Source organism: Mustelus asterias, chromosome 1, assembly GCF_964213995.1.
Source record: "Mustelus asterias chromosome 1, sMusAst1.hap1.1, whole genome shotgun sequence".
NCBI lineage: Eukaryota > Metazoa > Chordata > Chondrichthyes > Carcharhiniformes > Triakidae > Mustelus > Mustelus asterias.
In genome coordinates this window covers 77,899,953-77,926,899 of record NC_135801.1, presented here as the reverse complement: position 1 = coordinate 77,926,899, position 26,947 = coordinate 77,899,953, and the positions used below count along the sequence as shown (strand labels likewise).

The window sequence follows — 26,947 nt, the reverse complement described above, 5'->3', positions numbered from 1 at the left end:
ATCTGAAAAGTAGCAATGGCCACCAAAAACAAAAAAAAGTTATCCTTCTCTCCTATTTGTTGAAGCTTCTTGCAACTGAGTTTCCTCTAGAGCAACAGTGACTGCACTTAAAAAAGCATCCACTGATTGCAATGTATTTTTAGGAATGAGATGAGGAGAAATTTTTCAAAGGATTGTGAATCTTTGGAAAATGATTGAAAGTTTATTTTCCCAGCAGTCTGATTTATCCACATGATTAGTACATGAGCATACCAAGTAATTTTAGAGGCCCACTGCAATATTGCATTCCTACAGATAGAAGATCTTTGCAATAATATAAATCAGCCATATGGAGGGAGATATATATATATGTTAGAACTATATTTTCACTGTACAAACAAAAAGCATACACAAATTTTACAATCCACTTCCTACAAATTCCTCACCACCAGAAACAATCATAGGTAAGTATACCACCCACCCCCAATCCACTACATGCTCATGCAGAGTGCAACCTCTTGGCAACAATCCATGCCCACCAAGTTGTCAATACAATTATTTTAGAGAGTATACATCCTGAAGCATTACTTTTCAAACACGCATCAAATTATAATCTTGAACTCAACATGGTCTGACAACTATTAATCCATTTGATAACATTTGAAAACGTAAATCTGTATAAATTACTAAAAGAAATATGTATTTTAATATCTTCTGTAAATGCACAAAGCAGGATTATTACAAAATTTCAATCATGTACAATTTAAGAACAATTATTCATCTTGAACAGTGGGAAATGAGAACATCTTTAATCATGAATGGTGATCCAAATGTTTTAAAAAAAGAAATATTTTTATGTTCTTTTCCTAGACAACAGATTAAAACTGATGAATGTGTTGTAACTTGTAATTACAAGCCTTCTGCTGATTTATCAGCAGGAATATTTGGGCAAGCAACTTGGAGCTATATTTGAATTGGAAACATACTGTCACCGTCAGTCCAAAGCTTTTTGCCACATGTTTCTTAGGAGGATTACCATACTGGTGAAAATGGTTCGTTCCCTCAGTCTATTCTAGTGTTATACTTTGAAGGTAAAAAGGCAGCAGCTGCTCAACAATGCAATTTCAAAAGACAATGAAAAGAATTGAAAGCCTTCTCTTATTCTCATTTCCTGCAAGAACAAAATTAGGAAGCAATTAACACTAGTTAAAATGTATTGAAATCTGTTTTGAATTCAACACTTTTCATTGTATACTAATACACGTGACAATAATAAATCAAATAAAGAAATTCAAATAAATAAAATGTTGAATCAAAGCAAAACAGTATGGAAATAGACGATCAAAAGATGAAATTAGATCTCACATCTGATCACGCTATTCATATTCTTGTCAATATAGAAAGTAGAAATAATGTGTGTTTAGGGCAAAGAAAACAAGCACAGCTTTCTTTTTAACCCAAGAATGAAAGAATAATCAAGGGTGGCATGGTGGCACAGAGATTAGCGCTGCTGCCTCACAGTGACAGGGGCCTAAGTTTGATTCTGGCCTTGTTTGACTGTGTAGAGTTTGCACATTCTCCCTGTGTCTGCATGGGTTTCCTCTGGATGCTCCAGTTTCTTCCCACAGTCCAAAAGGTGTACAGGTTAGGTGGATTGGTCATGCTAATGTGTCCATTAGTGTCCAAAGATGCATAGGTTAGAGGGGATTAGCAATGTAAATACACCTTATTTAGATATCTTGAAGTTATGGGTAAAATGTCAACTAGCCATTTTCCAAAAAAAAGTGATATTCAGTGTCGGAGAAATAAGCTGCAGTTTTAAGAACTATCCCAAAATACTTCCAAACATTTTTATTTTTCATAGAATCCCCACAGTGCAGAAGGAGGCCATTCAGCCCATCGAGTCTACACCAACCACAATCCCACCCAAGCCCTAACCCCACAACCCTATTTAATCTACTAACCCCCTGACACTCGGGTCAATTAAGCATGGCCAATCAACCTAACCTGCACGTCTTTGAAACTCTCCAATGATTTCAACTTCCAAATGACCATTTCTTCAAACAACAGTTGTAGGAAATTATTTCAACAACCCGAAAATTCTCAAATGTGCTCCTCTGCAAATCAAAATCTTACTGATCTTTGTGCTATCTACTGCACAGGTGGCACTGTTTCCAACTGCTGCAGAGGTCTGTGCTATATGAATATTGTGATTTATTTACACATAATTTACAAAGTAATGCAATCCTTCATCAATTTAACTGTCTAAAGGAAGAAACACTTCAATCTATACTCATTATATTCTGTATCTGCCTGTACATGAAAGACTTGTTAAAGAGTTACTAGAAGATATTCAATTAAAGGCCCCTACCCTCCAAGTGAACACTAAAATCATCTGGATCTGAAGTAACACTGGTAAATTGCCATGTTGTCCCATACCAATTGCGATGTGGGGCCATGTAAGAGTAATTGCTTATGCATAAGTTCTCAGACAAGAAGTTCTACTTGTATCTGTGCCATACAACTATTGAAGGGCAATAATATCGAGCTAAGAAATCTGTGAAGATGCAATGTCAAAGATGTGTGGGTTAGGTTGATTGGCCATGCTAAAATTGCCCCTTAGTGTCCCGAGATGTGTAGGTTAGAGGGATTAGCCGGTAAAATATGTAGGGATATGGGGGTAGGGCCTGGGTGGAATTGTGGTCGGTGCAGACTCGATGGGCCGAATGGCCTCTTTCTGCACTGTAGGGTTTCTATGATTTCAATCTTCACAGATTGTGAAGACAGGTTAACTATCAAATACTGCAAAGAGGTTGAGGATAAAAGGAAAGGATAAGCAATAAGAAATAAGCATCGGGGTTAATCTGTCTAAGAAAGGCTTTGTGAACTAATACTGAGATGTACAAATAGCATACATCAGTTAAGAACATGTCAACAGTATTTTTTTTCAAAACCAAAACTTTCGGGGACATTCATTTAAGGTTGAACAGAATTATTGCAGACCTTCTAAAGGAGAATTATACTTCCCAAAACGCGCACTATTTTGAAACAGTGAAGCTTTTCATTGCATATGGGTTAATTGGATGTCAACGAAGAGGAGCAAAAATATGTAGTTCTGAATGCCCCTTGTGTACCAGAGGGTTTACAAGGAAAATAGCAGTTCAAAAAATTATTTCTGAGGCAATGTCCAAGATAATGTTCTACAGCCCGATGGATAAAACCATATACTATCTAAGTATGCAGAGACTGAATAATTTAGGGAACATAAAGATTGCAATCTTGAATTGATTTAGTAGAATTTTCATTCTGTCACCTTCAGGGTAAGAAAGAAACTCTATAATTTTCCACATCATTAACAACCATAGTTTTACTTAGGAATTTTACCACCAATTCAAAACAGTCCATGATCATAATCACACACATTCTTTAGAAAGTTCAGACTTACCAGTTTCAGAAAGAAATGGAATAGAACCAAATAAGTCTTCCTTAACTGGAGTCTGTGGAACAGAACGTGGCTCAATCTCTGTCTCTATGGATGTTCTCCTCTGCTCTGGTTTACCTTGGTGAAAGAAAAAGACATTTCCTATCTGAAAGCAACACCCAAGTTTGTATAGTGAACTGGGAGCACATAGTGGTAGGAAAATCAGAGCATATTTAAATATTGCACAAGGTTGAAAAAAGGCATAATTAATTTTAAAATTTTCTATCGCTGTGCGTGCAGCACTAATTAGCTGATACCAAACTAATCAACTGAATCAGCATTATTTAAAAACTAAATAGATGTAGATGTGTACATTCACAGCAAAACCGGTTTGTTGATGGATATGACGCTTGGGTCAGCTGAAAATCTTTCTTCTAGCTTTCAGGCCAGAAACAGCAGATCTTCAATAGTAGTAGCAACAGAAAAATAAAAGGTGCTGCCAACTCAAATGATTTTGCAACTTCCTTCACCATTCTAAAATTGGAAGGACAGCAATATAGTGCAATTTACATTCAAAAAAATTAAATTACAACAATATTCCACTTTGATCAAAGCAAATCTTACAGGGATGATTTCCAGGATTTTTCCCCTGGGTAACTCCTTTTTTCCTTTGCACAGAGTTCAAGTGTCAGGACCCATTTTACTGCACCTGTGCTCCTTTACATTTCCCCAAGTTTCCCTGAGGCGGTCAAGCTTGGGTCAACAACTGATGCAATTGAATTGAGACAGATGGGTGCATTCCTGACTAACCTCCTCATCATCTTGAGACGTTACTGGTTGAGCACCTCAGTACAACGGGGCGTGGGGGAAAGAGGTCAAACATACAGCTCTGCTTTAATTTCCTGCCTGCACTTAGCCCTGCTGGAGGATACAGCTGCACTGGTGTTGCTTCAGAACCACTCTCATGACTTCATAGAAATCATAGAAATCCTACAGTACAGAAAGAGGCCATTCGGCCCATCGAGTCTGCACCGACCACAATCCCACCCAGGCCCTACCCCCATATCCCTACATATTTTACCCACTAATCCCTCTAACCTACACATCCCAGGACACTAAGGGGCAATTTTAATCATGGCCAATCAACCTAACCCGCACATCTTTGGACTGTGGGAGGAAACCGGAGCACCCGGAGGAAACCCACGCAGACACGAGGAGAATATGCAAACTCCGCACAGACAGTGACCCAAGCCGGGAATCGAACCCGGGTCCCCGGAGCTGTGAAGCAGCAATGCTAACCACTGTGCTACCGTGCCGCCCTAACTTGGCACAGGAAATATCAATACTCCAGTACAGTAATGGGTTCAAAGAAAGGCCCAGGGGAAAAAAGTATTTTTTTCCCCTGGACTAGTGATCTGATCCATCAGGGAAAAATAGTAAACAGAGATTAATTAATTCAGGTAATGCTACTTCGGCATGGTTCAGTAAAATTAGGATCAAAAAGATACCCAATCAAGTATATAAGATGTTGAGAGGCATAGATCGGATGGACTCTCAGAGGCTTTTTCCCAGGGTGGAAATGGCTGCTACGAGAGGACACAGGTTTAAGGTGCTGGGGTGTAGGTACAGGGGAAATATTAGGGGGAAGTTTTTCACACAGAGGGTGGTGGGCGAGTGGAATCGGCTGCCGTCAGTGGTGGTGGAGGCAAACTCAATAGGGTCTTTTAAGAGACTCCTGGATGAGTACATGGGACTTAATAGGATGGAGGGTTATAGGTAGGCCTAAAAGGTAGGGATATGTTCGGCACAACTTGTGGGGCCGAAGGGCCTGTTTTGTGCTGTAGTTTTCTATGTTTCTATTTTACCAAATCTGTCCAGACCTTGCACCATTCTGCTGCCAGTACAAGTATAGTTCTCATTTGAAACAGTCATAACACCACTGTAATATTATTACTGACCAAAGTGTGAATCAATGTTAAATTCATTAAACAGAATATATCACAGACAATGCTTTTGTTTTTAAATGTACTAGTGCACAGACAAGCAACTGTGTTAAGTATATTTAAAAGATGGTGTAAACATTTTTCTTTGCATATTTAAGCTTTTTTCCTTGCATTATTTCAAATGGAAATTCAAACCATCTGTTAAAATCAGCAACATGCGATTTTATATTTTCATTGTACAAGTAGTGTTCGTTAATTACGATCCTTTTGGTCTTAAAATCAACTTTTTTAAGAACAGCAATTTTACACGTGGGAATGGATAGAAGGGAAGCAGAAAAAGGAAACATGCATGGATCATTACCACTCGTACATGATCTAAGCTGGTCAAATTCCCTATCGAGAAGCTCTTCCTCAGTTAACTTTGAGAAGTTGTCCTCTCCAAATGGATTCCATCCAGACATGTCAGGAGGGTTACTGATAGTCTGTGGAGGATATCTGGGAACACCATCCAATTCTAAAGATGTTGGTCTGTAAAGTGAAAAGAAATGAACTCTTCATCATAAGCAAAACAATATTGGACACTATATCTGACAAAGATGCAACAAAATACTGAAAATTAAAATATCAATCATAAAACAGGCAGAATTTTCCCCAAAAAGTTTCTAATTGTCATAACAGGAAACAGGAGTTTTTCACGCTAGTCTCTTAGGCATACTCCGCCTTGCAATCTTTCGACACTTCGTGCAATGAAAGCAACTCCATGTGAATCACACCGTCATGGAGGCTCCAGGCACCTGACTCACCCAAAGTGGCCACAACTGTGTGCCATTAACAAGGGGAGCTGCATTTCGACATTAATGATGCACTCTCAGTCATGCTGGCTTTAGTTGAGGGGAATTAATCAGAAGGTGCATCAGAACTTAAATAAACCTCAAATGTTATTAAAGGTACACAACATCAGGATAAAAAATCTCAAATAATTCTATTCGGTGGAAGACGCATTTGTCAATTGCAATTTACACTTAGTTCAAACAGTTTCTTCATTTTTACAGCAAAATTAGACTGTAATATTCCAAAGCTCGTGCACTGATGGTGCTCTTCAACTCCTTTACATTTTCCTTCTACAGTACTGACCTAACTGATATGTTGGAAGTTTCCATTGTCAATCCAACAGACTGCACCGAGTTAGTGCCAGTAACCACAAAAGCCACACCATATGAGACGTCACTATGGTGGCCAGAAGCTTGATGAGATGTTGGGGATGTTGGAGATACAAATGCCACTGAAGTGGTTTGGCATTCATGTGTAGAGTGTGGAAAGTGTGGATGCTGGGGTACAGCAACTTGAGATTGTGCAAAAGCCTGCTGGATACAAACAGAAACACTGATAAGCTTTTATTTAAATGTATCTATAGTCAAACAAAAAGTGCATTCATCTTTGGAGTATTTTATCTTATTCAAAATAACAGTTTTGTTTTAAAGTCAATAAGTCAATAATAGTTACACCTTGAAAATTGTAATAAATCACAAAAAGCTTCAGGACAAGGCTGGGAAAACTGGTGGAAGTTGCAAGGGATAGCAAGGTGACCAAGAACTCAGTCACCAAGAGGCAGTTTTTGAGAAGAAATATAACAAGGTTTTCAGAAAATATTTCCAGACTTCAGGAGTGTGAAAACTGAAGTTACTGTCACTCCTAGTGGAGCACGACAGGGTGTAAGCAGCATGCTAATTGTGAACATAAGACTGGAGAAGGGTGCAGAGATGGTGAAGATTTAGTCCTAAAGTTTTGTAAAGGCCACTTTACCCATAAAGCTCGTCATCCCTGCAGTACATAATTTCACTCACCTTTGTTTTCGAAACTGCATCCCAAACTAAAACAACCAACATCATCACTGCTGTCAATAGGTTAGTCAAGTCCTAACATTTCAAGTGGTTTAATATTACATTTTGTCCGAAAAATACCAGTGAAGAACCATACAACATTTTGCTACATTAAAGGCACTATATAAATACAAGCTGCTTTGAATTGGTACAAGGGAATAAAAATGATGAGAATCATCACAAGAATTAAGGGGAAGTTAGAATATTCCTTTTTTACACAAAGATAATGAGAAGTTGCTTGCATTGATTCTATGCTCCTCCAGAGGATATGCTATTGATGCCCTCAGAATGCAATCAAATAGAAATCACAGAACAAACAAGAATTTTCATTCAGTTTTGTTAGAAAAACCTTTGAAAAAAATTACACCTTAGTTGAATGGGATATAACTGGGCTTTCTAATGGTATACCAAGTTGATATACTGCTAAACAAACTTAATGGCAGTAAAAGAGTAATTTTATATTGGCTAAATGTTAATTTTTAAAGAACATTTGAAAATTTAGACATATTTTAGAAGTTTGTGATATTTTAGCTTCTACCTTAATCCTATATGTACATCCCAATCGATTACCTCACTACCATTAAAATTTAAAATTAGACATTCAATGGTTTTTATATTCTGCTTTGCTGCCTGTGGTAATACTCCAACTTGACTAGCCACTTAGTCAGATGGTAACAGCATTATCAGACACCTGGAGATCCTATTAATTTGGTGTCAAATTCAAATTGATGTCAGAAGAGGGAAGTCCACACCATGGAGATCACTAGATCTTAATGTTTTTTTTAAAAAGGTCAGCAGTGGGCATTGTTGTTTTGCTGCTGATATCTATGTTACAATGGATTTGGATGAATATTTGAAAAATAAAAATATAAAATGATATAGGGAAAGAGCAAATTGCTCAATTTTACAGATGATACCAAACTGGGTTTGAGAGAGAAATTGGAGAAGACAGATCAACAATTACAGGATGAGGCAAGAGAGATAATTAAGTGGGTAGAATTACAGATGAAAGTTAACTCAGATGATTGTAAAGTTGAAGACCAAAGGAAGATATGATTGACATTGAGGTTAAAATATATATTATATGAGCCGCAAAATAATTGATGCTTAATATTACTAAATAATGCAGAGCACCAACCAATAAAGCAAATAGAATGATAATAGGAAATGCAAGAAATACTCAGTTCAGACAGCATTTGTTGTCAGAGAAACAGTTATGTTTCAGATCGATGATCTATCAAAAGTCAATCTGAAATATTAGCTCTTTTTCTCTTTTCACAGACAATATCTGGCCTGTAGAGTATTTCCAGCACTTTTTGTTTTTATTTCAGATTTCTAGCATGTTTATTTTAAAGCCAATTGAACAAAACTATATAGAATGTTACAATATATTATGGTTATGCATCAGAGTTCCTCAGGGTAGTTTATCTTCTAGTTGGATTAGTATGTGTCTCTTGCCTCCCCAAATGCAACCCTCACCCTAAAAGAATGATTTCTTACCACAGCAGAGTACTGAGGCGTTTGTTGCTGTTGATAATACATTGGTTGCATCAGTAATTGTTGCTGTTGTAATTGCTGCTGTGTTGATTGCTGCAAAGCCTGTGAATACTGTCAAAGGTTTGAAAATAAATGTATAGAGCTGCAAAGAGCCACTATCACTGCTCTTTACTGAAACCATAAATACAACAATGGATTCAGCAGCTTATGTATTACAAATCACACCTTAACGTAAGGCACAAAAAAGTAGTCATACTAATCAGAAAGTAAAAGCACGCCCACATTTATGACCAAATCTGCTATCACTTCACTGGCATGTCTTAAGATCTCTTATGAAGCAGAATTTAAAAAAAGAATGTCGAAGGGAGTTTTTTTTTCCCCCATCAGCAGAGAAAATAAAAGTGCCCCTCTTGGAATCATAGGAATAATATCATTAGACCCTGATAGCAATATCCAACCATCTATGCTTTCAGACTTTGAAGAAAGAAAGCCATCAGTATAGTGCCAAAATTTATATCAGTTATTCATGGACTGGTGAATGATAATGCTCTCAATGATCATGAAATTAACAGATTTCTCCAAGGCTAAACCTGAAAAGAAAATATTACTTTAGATTCACCAAAATAATTGTAGGCTGTAGCACAATTAGTAAGAGACTAAACGTATGTGACACTATAGAACAACGGGATGGACACAAGTTCAGTTGCAAGTAAGAAAATCTTTGAAGAGAAAATGAATAAACTAACCAACAATGTAGAAGTTTGCAAAAAAAGTACATTCAGCATGTAGAAACTTAATCCTTTCAGCATCAACTGCTACTTTCAAGATTACACGAGTTAAGATTGTTTGCTGAACCTGTGTCCCAGTGTTCTGCAGTGATATTTATACCCTTAATGTGTGGTGTAGCATGGAAATTATCTTTGAAGGTGATTAACAAATAATTAAACTTTTTATCATTTAGAAAACGGTGCATTTAAATCTTTGATGACTACTACCTTTTGTGCCGGATTATTAACTATTTGTTGCTGCTGTTGATGATGTTTCAAGTCTCCCTGTTGTATCTGCTGCAGGACTCTATGCTGCTGTTGATTGGTCCCCTGAGCCATATGAATTAAATGTCCATTTTCAGCTAATACAGCAACTGTGAAAGCACACAAATTAATAGTAAGTTAACAAAAACAAAGTGATAGATCATAAAGCTTTTTTGAATTTCTGCAAAGAAATAACAGTGGATTTATTCACCAAATATTTGTTGCAAAATGGCCAAATGTACTCACTGATTTTTTTGGATATTTGCAATGCTTTGCATTCATCAAACATGGTGAGAGAGTTTATGAATCAGCTACCAAAACAGTGCATTTTACATTGAAGAACAACTTGCTTTCAGTTAATCCTTTTGTGACTAAAGTAGAATCAGCTATTAAGTTAAGTTACAACTGATAAATTCAATGTTATACATTTATTCAATTCTACTTCACCATTGTGTTAGGAAAACAAAGGTAGTTTTAAGAAATTTATATTTGTATTGGCAAATATTAAAAATAAGGTATAGTTTCTGTGTAAGGAAGGGTAAACCTATGATTAGATTCCTGATTGACAAAGGTATTTATATGTGCGAGGGTTTTGGTTTCAATTGAAACTGTGCTTAGAGAGGTTACAAGGTGAAGAATAAATAAAAGCTAGGAGAAGCACGAGGTCATTGCTTAGCAACCGAGTACCCTTTTAAACTAGAAAGGTTTTTTGCGTTTAGTTTTAGCTGAATTCATTGGCAGTTGGTTTGGAAGGCTCGACAGGGAACATCCATCTCAGCTTTGCTAGAAGAAAACCATACCATGGACACAAGAACACAAAAAATAGGAGTAAGCCACCAGGCCATTCAAGCCTGCCTCACCATTCAACACGATCATAGTTGATCTATTCCTGTCTCAACTACTTTTCTGTGCCATTTCCCCATAGCCCTCTATTCATCAATCAAATATTTATTCACCTCCACGTTAACTATTTCTAATGATCCAACCTCCATCACCCCTTGGTTTAAAGTTCTTAAAGTTTATTAATTAGTGTCACAAGTAGGCTTACATTAACACTGCAATGAAGTTACTGTGAAAATCCCCTAGTGACCACACTCCAGCACCTGTTCAGGTACACTGACGGAGAATTTAACATGGCCAATGCACCTAACCAACACGTCTTTCGGACTTTTTGGGACTGAGAAATTCCAGATTCACCACCCTCTGCGAGAAGAAATTTCTATGCACCTCAGGTTTAAATGACCAGCCCTTTATCCTGCAGCTATGTCCCTCATTTGAGACTTTCCCACTAGTGAAAACATCTCACCATCTACCCTCTCAAGCCCCCTCAGGATCTTATATGTTTGAATAAGGTCACCCTTCACTCCTCAAAGGAATTAGCCTGGTGAATCTCCTTTGGACTGCCTTCAATGTTAGTTTATCCTTTTTTAGGCAAGGCAACCAAACCCATATACAGTATTCCAGGTGAAGTCCCACCAACATCCTGTCCAATTGTAACAAAACCTTCCTATTTTTAAACTCCAACCCCTTTGCAATAAAGGCCATAATGCTGTTTGCCTTCTTAAGGAGAAGTGGCGAGATGGGTGGAGAACTGGCTTGGCCATAGGAGACAGTGGTCGAAGGGTCTTTTTCTGGCTGGAGGTCTGTGACCAGTGGTGTTCCGCAGGGCTCTGTACTGGGACCTCTGCTATTTGTGATATATATAAATGATTTGGAAGAAGGTGTAACTGGTGTAATCAGCAAGTTTGCGGATGACACGAAGATGGCTGGACTTGCGGATAGCGAAGAGCATTGTCGGGCAATACAGCAGGATATAGATAGGCTGGAAAATTGGGCGGAGAGGTGGCAGATGGAGTTTAATCCAGATAAATGCAAAGTGATGCATTTTGGAAGAAATAATGTAGGGAGGAGTTATACAATAAATGGCAGAGTCATCAGGAGTATAGAAACACAGAGGGACCTAGGTGTGCAAGTCCACAAATCCTTGAAGGTGGCAACACAGGTGGAGAAGGTGGTGAAGAAGGCATATGGTATGCTTGCCTTTATAGGACGGGGTATAGAGTATAAAAGCTGGAGTCTGATGATGCAGCTGTATAGAATGCTGGGTAGGCCACATTTGGAGTACTGCGTCCAGTTCTGGTCGCCACACTACCAGAAGGACGTGGAGGCGTTAGAGAGAGTGCAGAGAAGGTTTACCAGGATGTTGCCTGGTATGGAGGGTCCTAGCTATGAGGAGAGATTGGGTAAACTGGGGTTGTTCTCCCTGGAAAGACGGAGAATGAGGGGAGATCTAATAGAGGTGTACAAGATTATGAAGGGTATAGATAGGGTGAACAGTGGGAAGCTTTTTCCCAGGTCGGAGGTGACGATCACGAGGGGTCACGGGCTCAAGCTGAGAGGGGCGAAGTATAACTCAGATATCAGAGGGACGTTTTTTACACAAAGGGTGGTGGGGGCCTGGAATGCGCTGCCAAGTAGGGTGGTGGAGGCAGGCACGCTGACATCGTTTAAGACTTACCTGGATAGTCACATGAGCAGCCTGGGAATGGAGGGATACAAACGATTGGTCTAGTTGGACCAAGGAGCGGCACAGGCTTGGAGGGCCGAAGGGCCTGTTTCCTGTGCTGTTCTTTGTTCTTTGACTATTGGTTGGACCGGCCTGCTAGTTTTTTGTGATTCATGCACATATAGATCCCTCTGTACTTCACTCACCTGCAGCTTCTCTCCATTTAGATAATAATCTGTCTTTTGATTCCTCCTACTGAAGTGCATGATCTCACACGTCCCCACATTAAACTCCATTTGCCAAGTTTTCGCCCAGTCACCCAATCTAGCAATATCCCATTGCAGAATCACAATATTTTCATCACAACATACCCTTCCATCTATCTTTGGATCATGGGCAAATTTGAAAACCTTACATTCTGTTCCTTCCTCCAGGTCTTCGCTGTAAATAGGTAACATTTGCAGGCCAACAACTGATCCCTGCGGTACTCCACTAGTTACATCTTTCCACTCTGATAAGGATCCATTTATTTAAACTCTTTTCTATGTGAGAGATTGATCAATAACCTGAACTCCCCTACCTTCAACTTGGATTTCCTAATTTTCCAAGCAACTGAACCCTCATCCCCACTCTTTAGTCTCTGCTGTGCTCCTTGCGCTCTTTTCCCCTGTGTAATCACCAGTCTCCTCATGTTCTTTTATCTGTCTCTGCCACTTTCCTCACGCTCTTTTATGGTAAGTGTCAAGAAAGCTAAAGTCCAGCTAGTTAAACTAAAGCAATGAAGGGAAGCTTCCAAGAAGCCTGCAGTTAAAGGTACTAGGACAGAGAACTGTTCAGTAAAGACAGGCAAACCTGAGAAGAAAGCCGAGATGTCAGAAAGAGATCAGACATTGGTTTCAGGTTTGGGAGATATTATTATGGTTTGGGAGACATTATTTGAAATAATCATGAAAATCAATGTCTGGATCTCCGAGTTGGTACAAGTCTTTGAGGGAGGTGTAAAACCTGAAAGTGAAACTTTGATGGGAGCAACGGAGAGAAAGAATTGTTAAAAAGAAAATAATTCTTTTTGAAAGTAGAATTTGAAATCACTTGTGTGGTAGCTGGAGTTCAATGAGACAAGGTGATTCATGGTATAAGAATCATCTGGGGGGACTTTGAAGAGAAAGTTCACAGGTAGTCACTGTGATTCAAAGCAGTAGAACCAACTTGGCAGTGCAAATCTGTGCCCAGGTCTGTGCCAGGGGTATTGCCAGGTCATGTCCCTCTCACCCAGGGGCTATACTCATCTTTACGCCCCCCCGATGGGATCCCCATGACTGATTCATATCTGGGTGAATCTGTTGACGACACATTGTCATGGTTTGAATATACGGCAGGGAGTCAATATCTGGCGGAGGTGGGGGGGTATTTAATATTTAAATATATTGAAATGAATATAAATCAGGTTCACACCCGTTGCTGGCATGAACATGATTACATTGCTGGCGAAAATCAGAAGTCACGATCTCGCCATTGAGATCCGTGACTTCTGGGGTTGCACCGAATCTTGAGCTCCCGCCACCATTCCAGCGGACAGTGAACACAGGCTCAAAACCACCCCCGATATCGCTGAATAGTGAGATTACTAGCAAAGAAGAATATGTGGGGAAAGCAAAGAAACTCTTTTCTTCACCCGAAACATTTTTGACTAATGGGAGAGTAAATCCCAGTGGATTAATTGTTGTATAAACTTTACGCTTTGTAAAAACTGGACAGATTGCTGGACCACTAACACCACATCCATTTGCGGCTCCGAGAACATTGCTTTTTTTGACTTCCTGTTTATGAGATTAAATCTGTTGATGTGAAAATAAATTCAGGTAACATCAAGTACCTGGCCCCAAAGTGCACAATCATTTCATCATAATCTCTCAGCAATTTTGGCAGGAGTCTTATGGTGGGGTCTGAGATTAGGCCAAGAAACCAGATAAACCAGCTGTGAAGAAGAGGCATACTGACTCGAAACGTTAACTCTGTTTCTCTTTCCACAGATGTTGCCAAACCTGCTAAATGTATATAGCATTTCTGTTTTTATTTCAGTATAACCAAGTTTTGGCCTTCAGTCAGAAGCTGGGGTTTTCCGGCTCTGCCGTGGCAGGTGCAATGAGGCAGCCCAAAAGTCCCTTAACTGCAGTGGCACTGGTAAATCCTGCCAGTGGACAGGACTGGAAGATCCCACCCAGCAAGTCAGATTACTTGTTGGTGTTGAAACCCCCCTACATGTGTCCAATTTGTAAGATGAGGCAGCATCTCCCCACGTCCTGAGGTCCTGTTTTATCAGCCCTCACTGGGATCCAGAATAGGCCAGGTTAGATTAGGTGGTGCCATAATGGCAGGGGTGAAAATGGAGCTCACCTAGAGGTCCAGGAATATGCTAGGATCAAGACTATGTCTTATATTTTTTAAATAGTCCCTTATAAAAGGGATTTCAGGCATAGCTCTCCCTTTTTTGGGCAATTGTACTATCAGCTTCTTCAGTTTGTAAGGATCCTAGATGTGCCTCTAACAGCCATTTGGCATTGCAAGACAAATTAGGGAACCTCCCTTGCTCCAAATCGCCCAAGGTCAGAAGCAGAGGCACTGAGCAGGCACATCTAGAAGCTCAGGATGCGTTCCCATGTGATTTTCAGAAGCCTTGTCAATTTAACCTATTTATGGTTGGCTTCATTTACCAAAGGTCATTAATTTGTCTAATTTATAGATATGCCATATTGCCTTCCTAAACATAATACAAACCTCCACAAGGCCTTGTTGGATTTAAACCACAAGACAAATTTCCTCAGAATAGTGTCTTCCCTCCAGGAATGTAAATCATATATCTTCACTTGAGTGCCAAAATAATAAAACGTATATGTGCCATGGCACCAGAGCCAAAATATTCACAAATAGAAAATCCATCCTACTTCCAATTATGACAGTCACCAAATTTGTTAAAATTGGAATCTAATTTTTAAGTTACCTTTTTGTCCAGGATTTCCACAACCAGTTGTGATTACCCTTTTCACTGGAGTTACTGTGTTCTGAATTGGTAAAACACTTGTAATAACAGCACTGGTGTTAGCTTTTGGTCTTCTCCTTGGGGCTATTGATGTCTCCGTTGGTCCTACTGCCTCACTTAACCTGTGGAAATTATTATGGATCCAAATAAGCTTCTTTATTAATCAAAAGTTATGAACTAAACACTGTTTTCAGAAATGTTTCTTTACTATAATTTTTTGAAACCCAAGACAGTTTTCAAAACAAGTTTAGCAAATAATAAATCCCCAACTGATCAGAACTTGCACTAACAATATGTTTGAAAAACTTACTGTGTGCAATAAAGAACACAATTACAAGTTCAACTAAGCTAGTACTAAGCTTCTATTAATGCCTGTACAGCTCTCGTTATGATCTCAATAGAGACCCAAGGGGCGATTTTACCATTTTTTGTCTAAGTGCTGGGCGGACCTGAAACAGGAAGAGTTTCAGATCTGTCTTTTGGGTGTGTTTACTCGCCATGCCCTCGGCCTCCCGAGCAGGGGTCTCAATGGCCTTCAGTTCCACCAGCGAGGCCAAGTCGACTGCTCCTCATTCATGTTAAACAGCATTTAAATAAATTTAAATACATTAACCAGCCTCTCACCCATTTCCGGCGAGAAGCTAACCGTGCCGGAAATCCGACGTTCGCAAAATGGCGCCAGTCACGCTAATCGTTTTACGCCCCACTTTACCACTGCAGCGCGCCCGAAAATGGGTGCAATGCGATGATAAAATCACCCAAGTGTTTGTTTTAGGAGCACAGAGGAAGCCACAATGTTCATAGCTTGAATCAAAAGAATTTTACTACACAAAATCAAGAACATGAATACTTATTACTACACTCTGTCTTAAATAGTAACGTTAATTATATTAAAAGCGTAATGAGTACAATTATTTGTTCTCTAAACCCAATTTTCCTTTTGTACTCATCGGACTTGCACCCCAATAAACTCAAGGCAGATATTTATTTGGAATTGGAAGATTAACCACCTTGCCTGATTACACTTCAAACGTACATAAGTATTCAATTTTCTTGGACTTCCACTTATTTTTGACAAGGTTTCCCCTTCATATCTCCTCCAACTGTCCTATCGTTGCAGACTCCCAATTCAATATCTCTATGGTGAGCAGCCCCACATCAAGAAAGCACTGCAGGGCTCATTAACCAGGGACAGTGGGACTTCATCCCTTCAATGGGACTGAAATCTCACCCTCTGGAGCTGCCGGCCAATCTGATTGGCTGGGACCTCGATCAGTTCCAGTAGCACCAGGAAAGCATCAGCTGTGGGGACTGCAGCTAAAGGAGGAACCTAAGGCCTTGAATCCCCATATCGGGTAAATCTAGGGCCTTGTGACAGAAGAATGGGGGAAAATTCAGGACAGGGACAGTTGTGGAGGGAGAAGAGGGTGGGTTTAAGAGAGGGAGTGACCGCTTTAATCTGTTGAGGTTAGAAATCGGATTTCTGGCCCACGCTGCTGTTCACGGCAAACACGTTATGACATGGAAAGAGTATTAGGTCAAAAGACTTGATAACAAGCCCAATGGAACCTTAATCAGTCATTTTAATACGGCTGGCAGGCTGCCAAAGTTTGCACCTAAACACCATGTGTTATGGGAATGAATTCCAGGATGAAAAGAGTCCCCTTCCACACACCCACTTTCGCCACTCAGCTCCAAGGAAACACGTCCACCGGGGTACATAAAATTCCCATCCAGCAACGTACATGCTCTTTGTCTTGCACACCACCCATGTCCCTCCCTGTGTGTGTGTGCCATCATGCCTTGCCGCCCCACCCCCACATCCCCTCGGCCCACTCCACCTTCCCTCACTCGTGCCTCCTACCCACTCTCTTCCCTCACTCACACCCCCCCCCCACCCGCACGTGCACACCCCCACCCGTGCATGTTCTCTTCCCTCACGCACCGCACCACCCCCATCACGCAAGCTCTCTTCCCCAGCTGTACCCCCCCCCCCCCCCCCCCACCTGCATGCCCACTCTCTTCCCTAGCCATCGCCCCCACCCCACACCCACTCCCTTCCCCCACCACCTCTTCCTGGCCCCCACACACTCACTCTTCCCTCGCCACTGGCTGCCTGCTCACGTTCTCTTCCCTCACGCCCCCTCCACCCATACACTCTTCCCTAGCCGTTCCCTACATACCCCCCAACCCACACTCTTCCCTTGCACACCACTCTCCCCACGTGCTCTCTTCCTTCCCTTCCCACACATGCTTCCATCTCTTCAATCTCTCCGCCACCCACCGCTATCTTTTGTTCCCCCCTTCTACCTCTTTTGCCCCCCCAATCCATATGCCTTCGCTCCACCCTCTTCTCTCTGTCACACCCCCGCACATGTCTGGAGGCAAGAAGGGAATGGATACAGTGTCAGCAGCAGATGAACTGAGACAGGGGACATTATAGAAGTGCAAATTTATGGTCTTAGTGACGGTGTAAATATGCAGTTGGGAAGTGCATCCTGGGGTTACATACAACACCAAAATTGTTAACACAGTCTGGTTCAGTCTCAAATAGTTGCCAAGGAAAAGGATGGGCTTCGTGGCGCGAATCAAGTACAATTATGATGAAATTTCTTGAACAACACAAAGAAAATAGATAACTACAACAAATAATCATTACACAGTTTTTACTTCACAACTAACTGTAATTCAAGACGACTTGTACACATTAAAGTCAAAGTCAACTTCTTTTGAAAATATATTCATGTTCAAAACATGGGACTGAAATTAATTTGCTGTTAGGTCTGTTTTTCACCATTTATCTTTCCCCAACACAATGCAAATTTCCACTTGGGTAGCAAGCCACAAGTTCCCTGACATTTGAAATGTAGGCAATTTGTGTATAGTGGATATTCCACAGTAATTTTCAATCATAAATGGACTGCATTACAATACAACCTTCATATATTCAAACTGTTAGGATGGACAAAATTTGCATACAATCAGGACACCATAACTAGAATCTGTAGCGCAAGAAAGAAATTGAATGTATCCTCATTGCCACAACTTGTGTAAGTGAATCTGATTAAACTGTTATAAATACCGGTGAGATCGGAGATCTTTTCAGTTGTTGACAGTCCTGAATGATTTACCAAAATTACCTTGCTTTTGTTTGACTCTTCTTGGCAGCTGCCTCGCTGGCAGTCATGGGTTCAGGAAGTACAGTTGGGATAGGAACACTCTATAAAAGAGAATTACAAAACATTTAATAATAAACTTTTCTTATGAGTTAAAGACCTTTTGAGCCACGAAAAGCAATGTAGCATTCTGTTAATGATACAGTAAACCATGAGTGAAAACACTCAGAGATTGGAGGTGCCTATTGCAATGAAGAAAGAATTGATTACAAGAATGTAGCGAATGGTAGCACCCAAGGATCTGTATGGGAATCTCAGCTTTTCACTACATGGTATCAGCAACTTAGTTGAAGGAATAGCAACTAGCATACTGCAAGTGTACTGATAACACTAAGTTAGGTGGCACAGTAGTGTAGATGAGAAGAGGGAGTTGCAAATGAAGTTGCAAGCAGTTGGAGCTTAGTAAGGGGGAAAAAGTGTGAAGTCATCCACTCTGGACCAAGGAAAGGTAGATTAGAATAATTTCTAAATGGGGAGATGCTAGGAACAGCGGAGGAGCAGAGATTTAGGGAAATACAAAAAAAATTTAAAAGATTAATGTAATGTTATTATTTATCATGAGGAGGCTGTAAAATAAAAGGGATAGAGGATATACTACAGTTATATAAAACTTTGGCTATACCGCATCTGGTGCGGTACATTTAGTTCTGGGCTTCAAACCTCAAAAAGAATAGGCAAGCCTTAGAGGGAGTGCAATGCAGATTCACCAGAATAATACTGGAGCTAAAAGAAATAAATTAAAAGGGGGTTCAGAGGAAATGGCTGAGAGTACTTCTTCACGCACACTCAGTGAAAGTTTTAAAGTCTCTCCTTTTCATAGTCATTCCCACACCCAAAAAAGACCTTCAATTTCAAAACTGAGATTTTTGTTCAGGCAGTTGGATAAATTAGTTAAAATACAGATCAGCCATTATCTGAGTGAATGGCAGAATAGACTTGAGGAATTGAGTCCTCTTTTTAGGTTCCCAAATGTGAAAGCTTTGGCCCTTGATGCACTCTGAAAGGCTTAAGGGTAAAATTCTCTAGTCTCTTTGTCAGTGCTGGACAGAGGTGTTCTGGACAACCCTGGTGTAAATCCACCACTTGGGAAGGTAAAGTGTTGGCAGAAAGTTTGAACTTCTGAGCATAGCTTCAACCCTTCAAGCCTTTGGTTGCAAGTCACAATTTCAATATTGGGACTTTTGAATGTAAATCAGCAGCCTGAAGCCATTCTGAAGAGTGAGAGGGTAGTAAAGGAAATTTTTTTTAGTGCAGCAGGCCAGGAGATTCAAGCGGTATCCGATGCACGGGATCTGCGCTGGGTGTCCTGACCCGATAGCGTCTCCCAGAGTCAGATTTCCAGGGCCTTCAGATTGGCGGAGAGCCGTAGAAATTATTCGAATCCCCATTTTAATGTAATTTAAATACAGTTAACGGAGTCCCGCGCCTGCTAGCCTCTTTCCCAATACCCCCCAGCCCGCCAGAAGTATTCCATTCCAGCGGGGTTTAATTTCGGGGAACTGGCAGCCCAATCCCGCTGGAGTGAAGGGGGGAAATCGGGGCCCTCCCAGAGTGTCAGGTGCACCCCCTTGGCATTGGCAACTTGGTAGTGCAAGCCTGGGCTCCCTGGCACTGCCCAAGGGGCAAAATGTCAATGACCGGGGGCACTTTGGCACTGCCCATCAGGCATGGGACAGTGCCATAGGAGTCAGGCCTCCGGGGGCGATCTGTGGGGTAGAGGGTCCTGCTGCCACTCTACAAAGAAGTTCGGTGGGGGTGGGAGGGAGGCCAGCGATTGGGATGGGGGCAGGGGATCCACGCTTGGCCCTTGCATGCATAGGCGGCCAGCTATCTGGCCATTGGGCCGTGGGTGGGTTGGGGGAGGGGGGGCGGAGAGGAGGTGGTGGTGGTGGGGGACGGCCAGCATTGCAGGGATCATGGGGCTGGCCAGCCATTGAGCTGGCCAGCAATCTTAGCACTGACAGATCAGCGCATGCGCAGTGACCCGCTCAATGCTATGCTGCCGGCCTCTCCAGTGGGGCTAGGTCCCATCCACTGAATTTCAGTATGATTCACACTGAGGTACTCAGTGCACAAAAGTGTGGGAGATTCACAATTTAAACAGCTGATAAACTTTTGAATAAACAAATTGAATGTTTTGTTCAGTTAATGGCATGTAGACAAAAGACAAACCACATTTTTAATCAACTGTCAATTAATGAATACACCATAAAAAAGAACATACACTTACATATATATTTGGCAGGGGACATTCTTTTCCAGCCAATTTAAAAGCAAAATTTGAAACTTGGTAAATGTCAGGTCTATTGTCTGGAGCTGGTTCAAGCATGTAGCCTTTAAATACAAAAGTCTTAATTTTAAAAATGTACAAATGAAATGTGACTACTAAATGCATAGCATAATAATTTAGAGTATTAATACTTCTATAACAAATCTTCAGTTATACAACTGACAAATAAAAATTGAGAAAGGTTGTGCTTTAAATAACAAATTTAAGGCAAACTACAGATTTGTGCAACATTGCTTCAAAAGACATGGCAATCAAGTGGCAAAATGTACCAATTAGATCAATTTTGCAAATTCTAAACAAGCACAAAAGCCAAAACCTGATCAAGATCTTAAATATTTTTTTACATTCTTTGCACAGTGTTTTTATTACATACTTTGCAATGTTTCTAGTAATATTTTATCAGATACATCTTTGCAATTTATAATCTCACGTGCGACTTTTCTAACTCAAATTTACAATGGTCTATTTGAAAGATCTCATCTTGAATGGACAGAAAAAACACGAGTGTTCTCACAATCCTTAACTGTTTTTAATTTTTTCTCTGGATAGGCAAGTAAAAATACAAATTTGTGCTCCTTGCACTGTCCTTCACTTAGAAGTGCTGGGTAGTCTCTCTGAGTATTCCTGCTCAAGAACTTTTTCAGTATAAGTTGGAACTATTATCATTTCTATTCATCACTGTCAAATGGCAGTCATAATACTCAGCCACTTACGATTTTCAGTGCTTGAAATACACCATTATATTTTGGTTCTGAGAGTATTATACCTAAACTCATTGCCATGTATTACATCATTTTTATTTAATGATGTACAGCTCAGCATAAATGGAATATTAAGCAGGAGGGTGGGAGTTGGGGAGGGGGGGGGGAATACTTTTGCACATAATTGAGTAGTGTATCTTTGTACATTTATAATATATGTTGGTCCCATTTCAATTTGTCAGAAAAGCATGCATTTTTCTAACCACATACTAGATTTCAGTTTCTTTGGGTACGTTTCCTCAAATTGGGCCAAGCTCTGCCCAGTTCAAAAAAACATGTCAATGGGAAAAGCATGTAAATAATTGATTCCTAAAATGTCAATGTGTTTAAAACTGCACCAATGCGATTAAATGGAGCCCAGAGCAACTTTCTAAAAAAAAAATTGGTGTACATACGTATTATGCAGTGCAATTTCTGAGAATATTTCGAGCTGTCAGGCACAGTAAAGCTTCCATCGCAGATTGCAACTTGACTCTCTCCAAAGGGCAGAGTGAAGAAACAAAGTTTGTACAGCAGACATCCAAGAGCCTAAACAAAGTAATTGGCTATTTTAAGCAGATATTTTTGATCAAATGCTTTTTAAATAAAATTCAACAATCGATGCAAATTCAACAGGAAACCATTATATTGCTATAATAAAAGATTTTATGCAAAACTCCTGCATCAAATTAGTTTACAGCTCATTAATTCATGGCAAACCACGGATTCACTATCTTGGGCGGAGGGGAGCGAGAGACTAGAACAGCATTTTTAATTAGATCTGAAACAAAGTTGATATAATAAAATTGTGTGTCATATATGTCGAATGGTTCAACAATTCTTTTACATGTAAAGATGATTTGCCATTAACCAAACTTTTAAACAACAGCAGGCTCTTAAACAAAGTATACTAAAGCACTGCTGGATTTTGTTTCCTTCATCTTAGCCAAAGGCCAACCACAATTGGCAAAACACCCATTATCTCAACTTACTTTCACAGAAGAAAAACATTTTACTTATTCACTTGCTTTTGTTTTTAAGAGGAGAGACAGCTTACATGCATATGTAAACCCAGTCGTCTCCCTCAATAGAAAAGCAATCAGTTGGCTTCTCTACCACAAACATGCAAGGAGTTACTGCAGCTGTATCGTTCAACAATTGTATAAAAGCTAATGACCAGAACATGGCATAACAATTTTAATTTGACATATTGCCACGGTAAAGAAATTTGCTACAAAGCAAGGATATGCTTAAATCTTTAGCTAACACTGCTTCTTTTGAAGATGATTAGGTATTCTATACATTCTTAAAAAAATATTGGCTGGTACTTTCCAGCTGTTCAAGCCAGTGGAATTATCTGGTCCCACCAGAAGTGCATGCCCACCCTCAGGTTTTCTGGCTTCAATGGGAAATCCTATTAACAGCGACGGGACCAGAGAGAATCCCACCACCAGCAAATGGCACACCGCAGAGAAACAAGCAGCTGGGAGCCTGGAGAAACCCACCCATTGTTTCTACTTATGTTCATTTTTAAAAGAAAATCTGATGACAGAATGTTACTTGCTAAATTGCTAAAAATGTTGAACAGTTCTTCAAGCTGAAGAAATCTTCTGTGAAGCGTGCATAGGAAAATAAATATCCAATTCTGAAAGCAATTAAGTGTAAAAGTTTAACCTTACTTCATTTCGAACATGGGTCCTAAGTTTCTATTATAGAAATAAATTGCCATACAGGAATTAGATATGCATGATCCAACATGAATTGTCCCTGGTTTAGATCATTACAGAACAAATGCTTCAGGCTGAACAAAAATAATCCGAGTTACATATTTTATTTTGTGCTAACAATTATAATTAACAAAGGTAGGTGCTACAGTGCAGCTCCCATAATGCAGGAAATTTATAAAACAAAAAAATTCAGTTAAGAGTCAATGGACAGTTACAAGTATCTATTGCTAGAAGTGCCAAACGGATGAACCAGCCTGGCTACTTCCTCAAGTCCCTTACATCATAGATGCCAATCTTCAGCCAATTTGATCTATTTGACTGATATCAAGAAATGGCTGACCAAAGATTATGGGCCCTGGCAATATCCACTTACGCTCCAGAACTAGCCAGACCTAGCTTCCAATACAGCTATTACACTTGCATCCATCTGACGAAAAGTCAAATTCGAAACATTAGCTCTGTTCTCATTCCACAGATGCAGTTAGACTTGAGATTTTCCAGCATTTTCTATTTTTGGTTCAGATTCCAGCATGCACAGTAATTTGCTTTCACGACAATGTGGAATATTGCCCAAGTATATCCTGTGCATAAAAAGTTGAACAAATCCAAACCAGCCAATTATCACTCCATTGGTCTACTCTCAATCATCAATAAAGTGATGGAAGGTGTCACTGATAACAGAAAGGCAATACTTATAATAACCTGCTCACTGATGCTCAATTTAGGCTCCATCAAAACCACAGCGTTGAAATTTGTTTGAATAGCTATACCCTTACTTATTTGTCTCAGATGACAGATTTCAAACAAAAGAATGATTGGCAACTTCTGAAAAAAGGTTGTCATTGGAAAAGATATAATTTAAGCTGATCCTCATGAATATAAAGAAAATGATGGAAGCTACCCAAAATTTTTAAAAATGTACTCCAGATGAGAGGCACTCCTTTTTGAAGCTAAGTTTTACAAATCTGCCGTTATCAAGAATTGTGTCAGATACCAGAGATCTGCCAGTTTGCATTAAAAAATTGTCTCCAAAAGCATATGATCAACAAAATATTGTAGCATCTTTGAGCAAACGGTGAAGCATCACAGATATTACAGACAGATCCCAACATTACAAAGATTTAAATCGCAAAAAAACATCAATTCTGTGATTTATTTTCTTAAAAAATCATTAAAATTAAGTAATATTCATATCACCACAACACCTCTATAGTTTTAATTCTGAGCATGTATTTGTGGTTGATCACAAGAAGGGACAGGCATGAGGGCAGGAGCATGAAAGTAAGAAAATTAAGGGAAAGAGAGAGAAGAGAAAAAAAGAGAATGGGAAAGACAGAAACAGAAAAAGAGGGAGGCAAACAGAAATTGGACAGGAGATAGAACTTGTATTTTTGTCTGTAACGCCAAAGGAAATTAACTAGTTTAGCATCAAACCATTTTGATCTGACACTGACTTGGTGGCACATTAGTTATGAAAGTTGCTTGCAACTTTGCAATATGCAAATTACTGAAAAAACATTGTGCCACTGGAGGGCAGTGTTGATCTTTGTAAATAACGAAGCACATTTGTGCCAAAACGTGGAATGGGATACTCAAAAAAGTATCTAATCTCCAGCAAAAAAGAGAGTTTTCACATACAATAACTAGAGTGAGCACTTAAGCATTACATTCCCCACATGCGCCACAAAATAGTACATACAACACTTATGCCAGCTGGTTCTATTATACTTCTACAATGCGTTAACCCACCTCAGAGCAGCAGTGAGCACCAGCCTGTTGTTTCCGTAATGATGTGGAGATGCCGGCATTGGACTGGGGTAAACACAGCAAGAAGTCTCACAACACCAGGTTAAAGTCCAACAGGTTTATTTGGTAGCAAAAGCCACTAGCTTTCAAAAGCTAGTGGCTTTTGCTACCAAATAAACCTGTTGGATTTTAACCTGGTGTTGTGAGACTTCTTACTGTGTTTCCGTTACCACCAGATCATACCTCTCTCCAGACTCCTCCATCCTCACCCTGAACTCACTTCCATTTTTTCTTCAGAAGCTTGAAGAGAACCCAAGACCAATTTCCTGCTCCGAGCAACTTCTATCCACCAAACAGCTGATCCCCTAGCTTTCCTTCTTGGCATCCAAAATGGCCTGTTTTCAATCACACAAGCTGCAACTGCTAGGGTGCAGCGCCTTGTTCACAGAATTGTCTTACACAACCAAGTACTTCTGAAGTCCTGAGATATTTTGAAAGTTTTGCTCACCCATATATCAGCCTTTGTCGTGATTGAGTTTCCTCCATAAAGATTAATCATTTCAGGGGCTCTGTAGGACAACGTCGTATACCTAAAAAGAAAAACTCAAATGTTGACTTCTGTGCAATCCTGTTTTATTGTATTTTTATGATAGTTCATTTAAACAGTTATTAAATTTGTTGCATTTGTATTAGTTACAGCATCAGAACCTTGGCCTAACCATTTTCAGCTGCTTCATCAATGACCTTCTGTCCATCATAAGGTCAGGAGGAGGATGTTCACTGATGATTGCACCATTCACAACTCCTCAGATATTGAAGCAGTCTGTGTCCAAAAGCAGCAGGACCTGGACAATTTTCAGGCTTGGGCTCAAGAGTGGCAAGTAACATTTGCACCACACAAGTGCCAGGCAATGATCATCTCCAACAAGAGAGAATCTAATCATCACCCCTTTACATTCAATAGCATAACCATTGCTTAGTCCCCCACTATCAACATCGTGTGGGTTACCATTTACCAGAAGCTGCAATGGACTACCCATATAAATGGTTACGAGACCAGGTCAGAGGCTCCACCCCAAAGCTTGTCCACCATCTACATAAGTCAGGTCTGTGATGGAATACTCTGCACTTGCCAGGATGAGTGTAGCTCCAATAACACTCAAGATCCTTGACATCATCCAGGAATAAGCAAACCACTTGATGGGCGCCCCCATCCACAAATGTTCACTCCCTCCACCACCAACTTAGTGGCAGCAGTGTGTACCTTCTTCAAGGCCTAATGCAGGAACTCGTCAAGGCTCATTCAACAGCACCTTCTAAACCAATGACGACTACCATCTAGGACAGCAGATACATGGGAACACCCTCCCGGAAGTTCCCCACCAAGCCACCCACCATCCTGATATGGAAATATATTGCTGTTCCTTCACTGTTGTTGGGTCAAAATCTGGGAATGTGGGTTGCAAGGGTTCAAGAAAGCAGTTCACAACCACTTTCTCAAGGACAATTAGAGATGGATAATAAATGCTGGCCTAACCAATGACAGCCACATCCCATGAATGAATAACAAAAATGATGCACTTATTAAAAAAATATAATTGATGTGGTTCACACAAGAATAGTTTCTTTGGAGAAAGTAGCACAAAAATGACACAGGAAAGTTTAGAGCTCTGGACCACTTAGAGAAAACTCCAATTGATTCAGAAATAAATCTAAATACCATTAGAATAGCAAAATGCTGCAGATGCTGGAAATCTGAAATATAAACAGAAAATGCAGGAAAAACTCAGCGGCTCTAGTAGCATCTTTGGAGCGAGAAGCAAGGTTAGTATTTTGAGTCCGTGTTACTGTTCTTTCAAGCTGAAGAGGTGTAGAAATATGATAGATTATATAGTTGGATAGGGAGGGTGGAGCAGAATAGAAGATTAGGGATAGGTGAGAGCTAAGGAGAGATTACAAAAGGAGTACTAA

General features: G+C 40.0%; 1 protein-coding gene across 10 annotated transcripts in view; it reads right to left on the bottom strand.

The window, feature by feature from the left end:
- bmp2k (BMP2 inducible kinase) overlaps positions 1-26,947 on the bottom strand; it is an 86,746-nt gene that overhangs the window by 6,180 nt on the left and 53,619 nt on the right. For 3 of the 10 annotated variants that reach the window (XM_078213840.1, XM_078213853.1, XM_078213858.1), the window contains 10 exons: positions 25,485-25,566; positions 21,920-22,052; positions 20,704-20,807; positions 18,438-18,517; positions 15,259-15,419; positions 9,716-9,861; positions 8,724-8,831; positions 6,478-6,707; positions 5,705-5,871; positions 3,425-3,538 (listed from right to left, as the gene is read on the bottom strand). In XM_078213840.1, coding sequence (XP_078069966.1) covers positions 3,425-3,538; positions 5,705-5,871; positions 6,478-6,707; positions 8,724-8,831; positions 9,716-9,861; positions 15,259-15,419; positions 18,438-18,517; positions 20,704-20,807; positions 21,920-22,052; positions 25,485-25,566 — 1,325 coding nt within the window. The remainder of the gene's footprint in view (positions 1-3,424; positions 3,539-5,704; positions 5,872-6,477; positions 6,708-8,723; positions 8,832-9,715; positions 9,862-15,258; positions 15,420-18,437; positions 18,518-20,703; positions 20,808-21,919; positions 22,053-25,484; positions 25,567-26,947) is intronic. The other 7 variants (XM_078213842.1, XM_078213841.1, XM_078213843.1 and 4 more) reach the window with 7 other exon arrangements.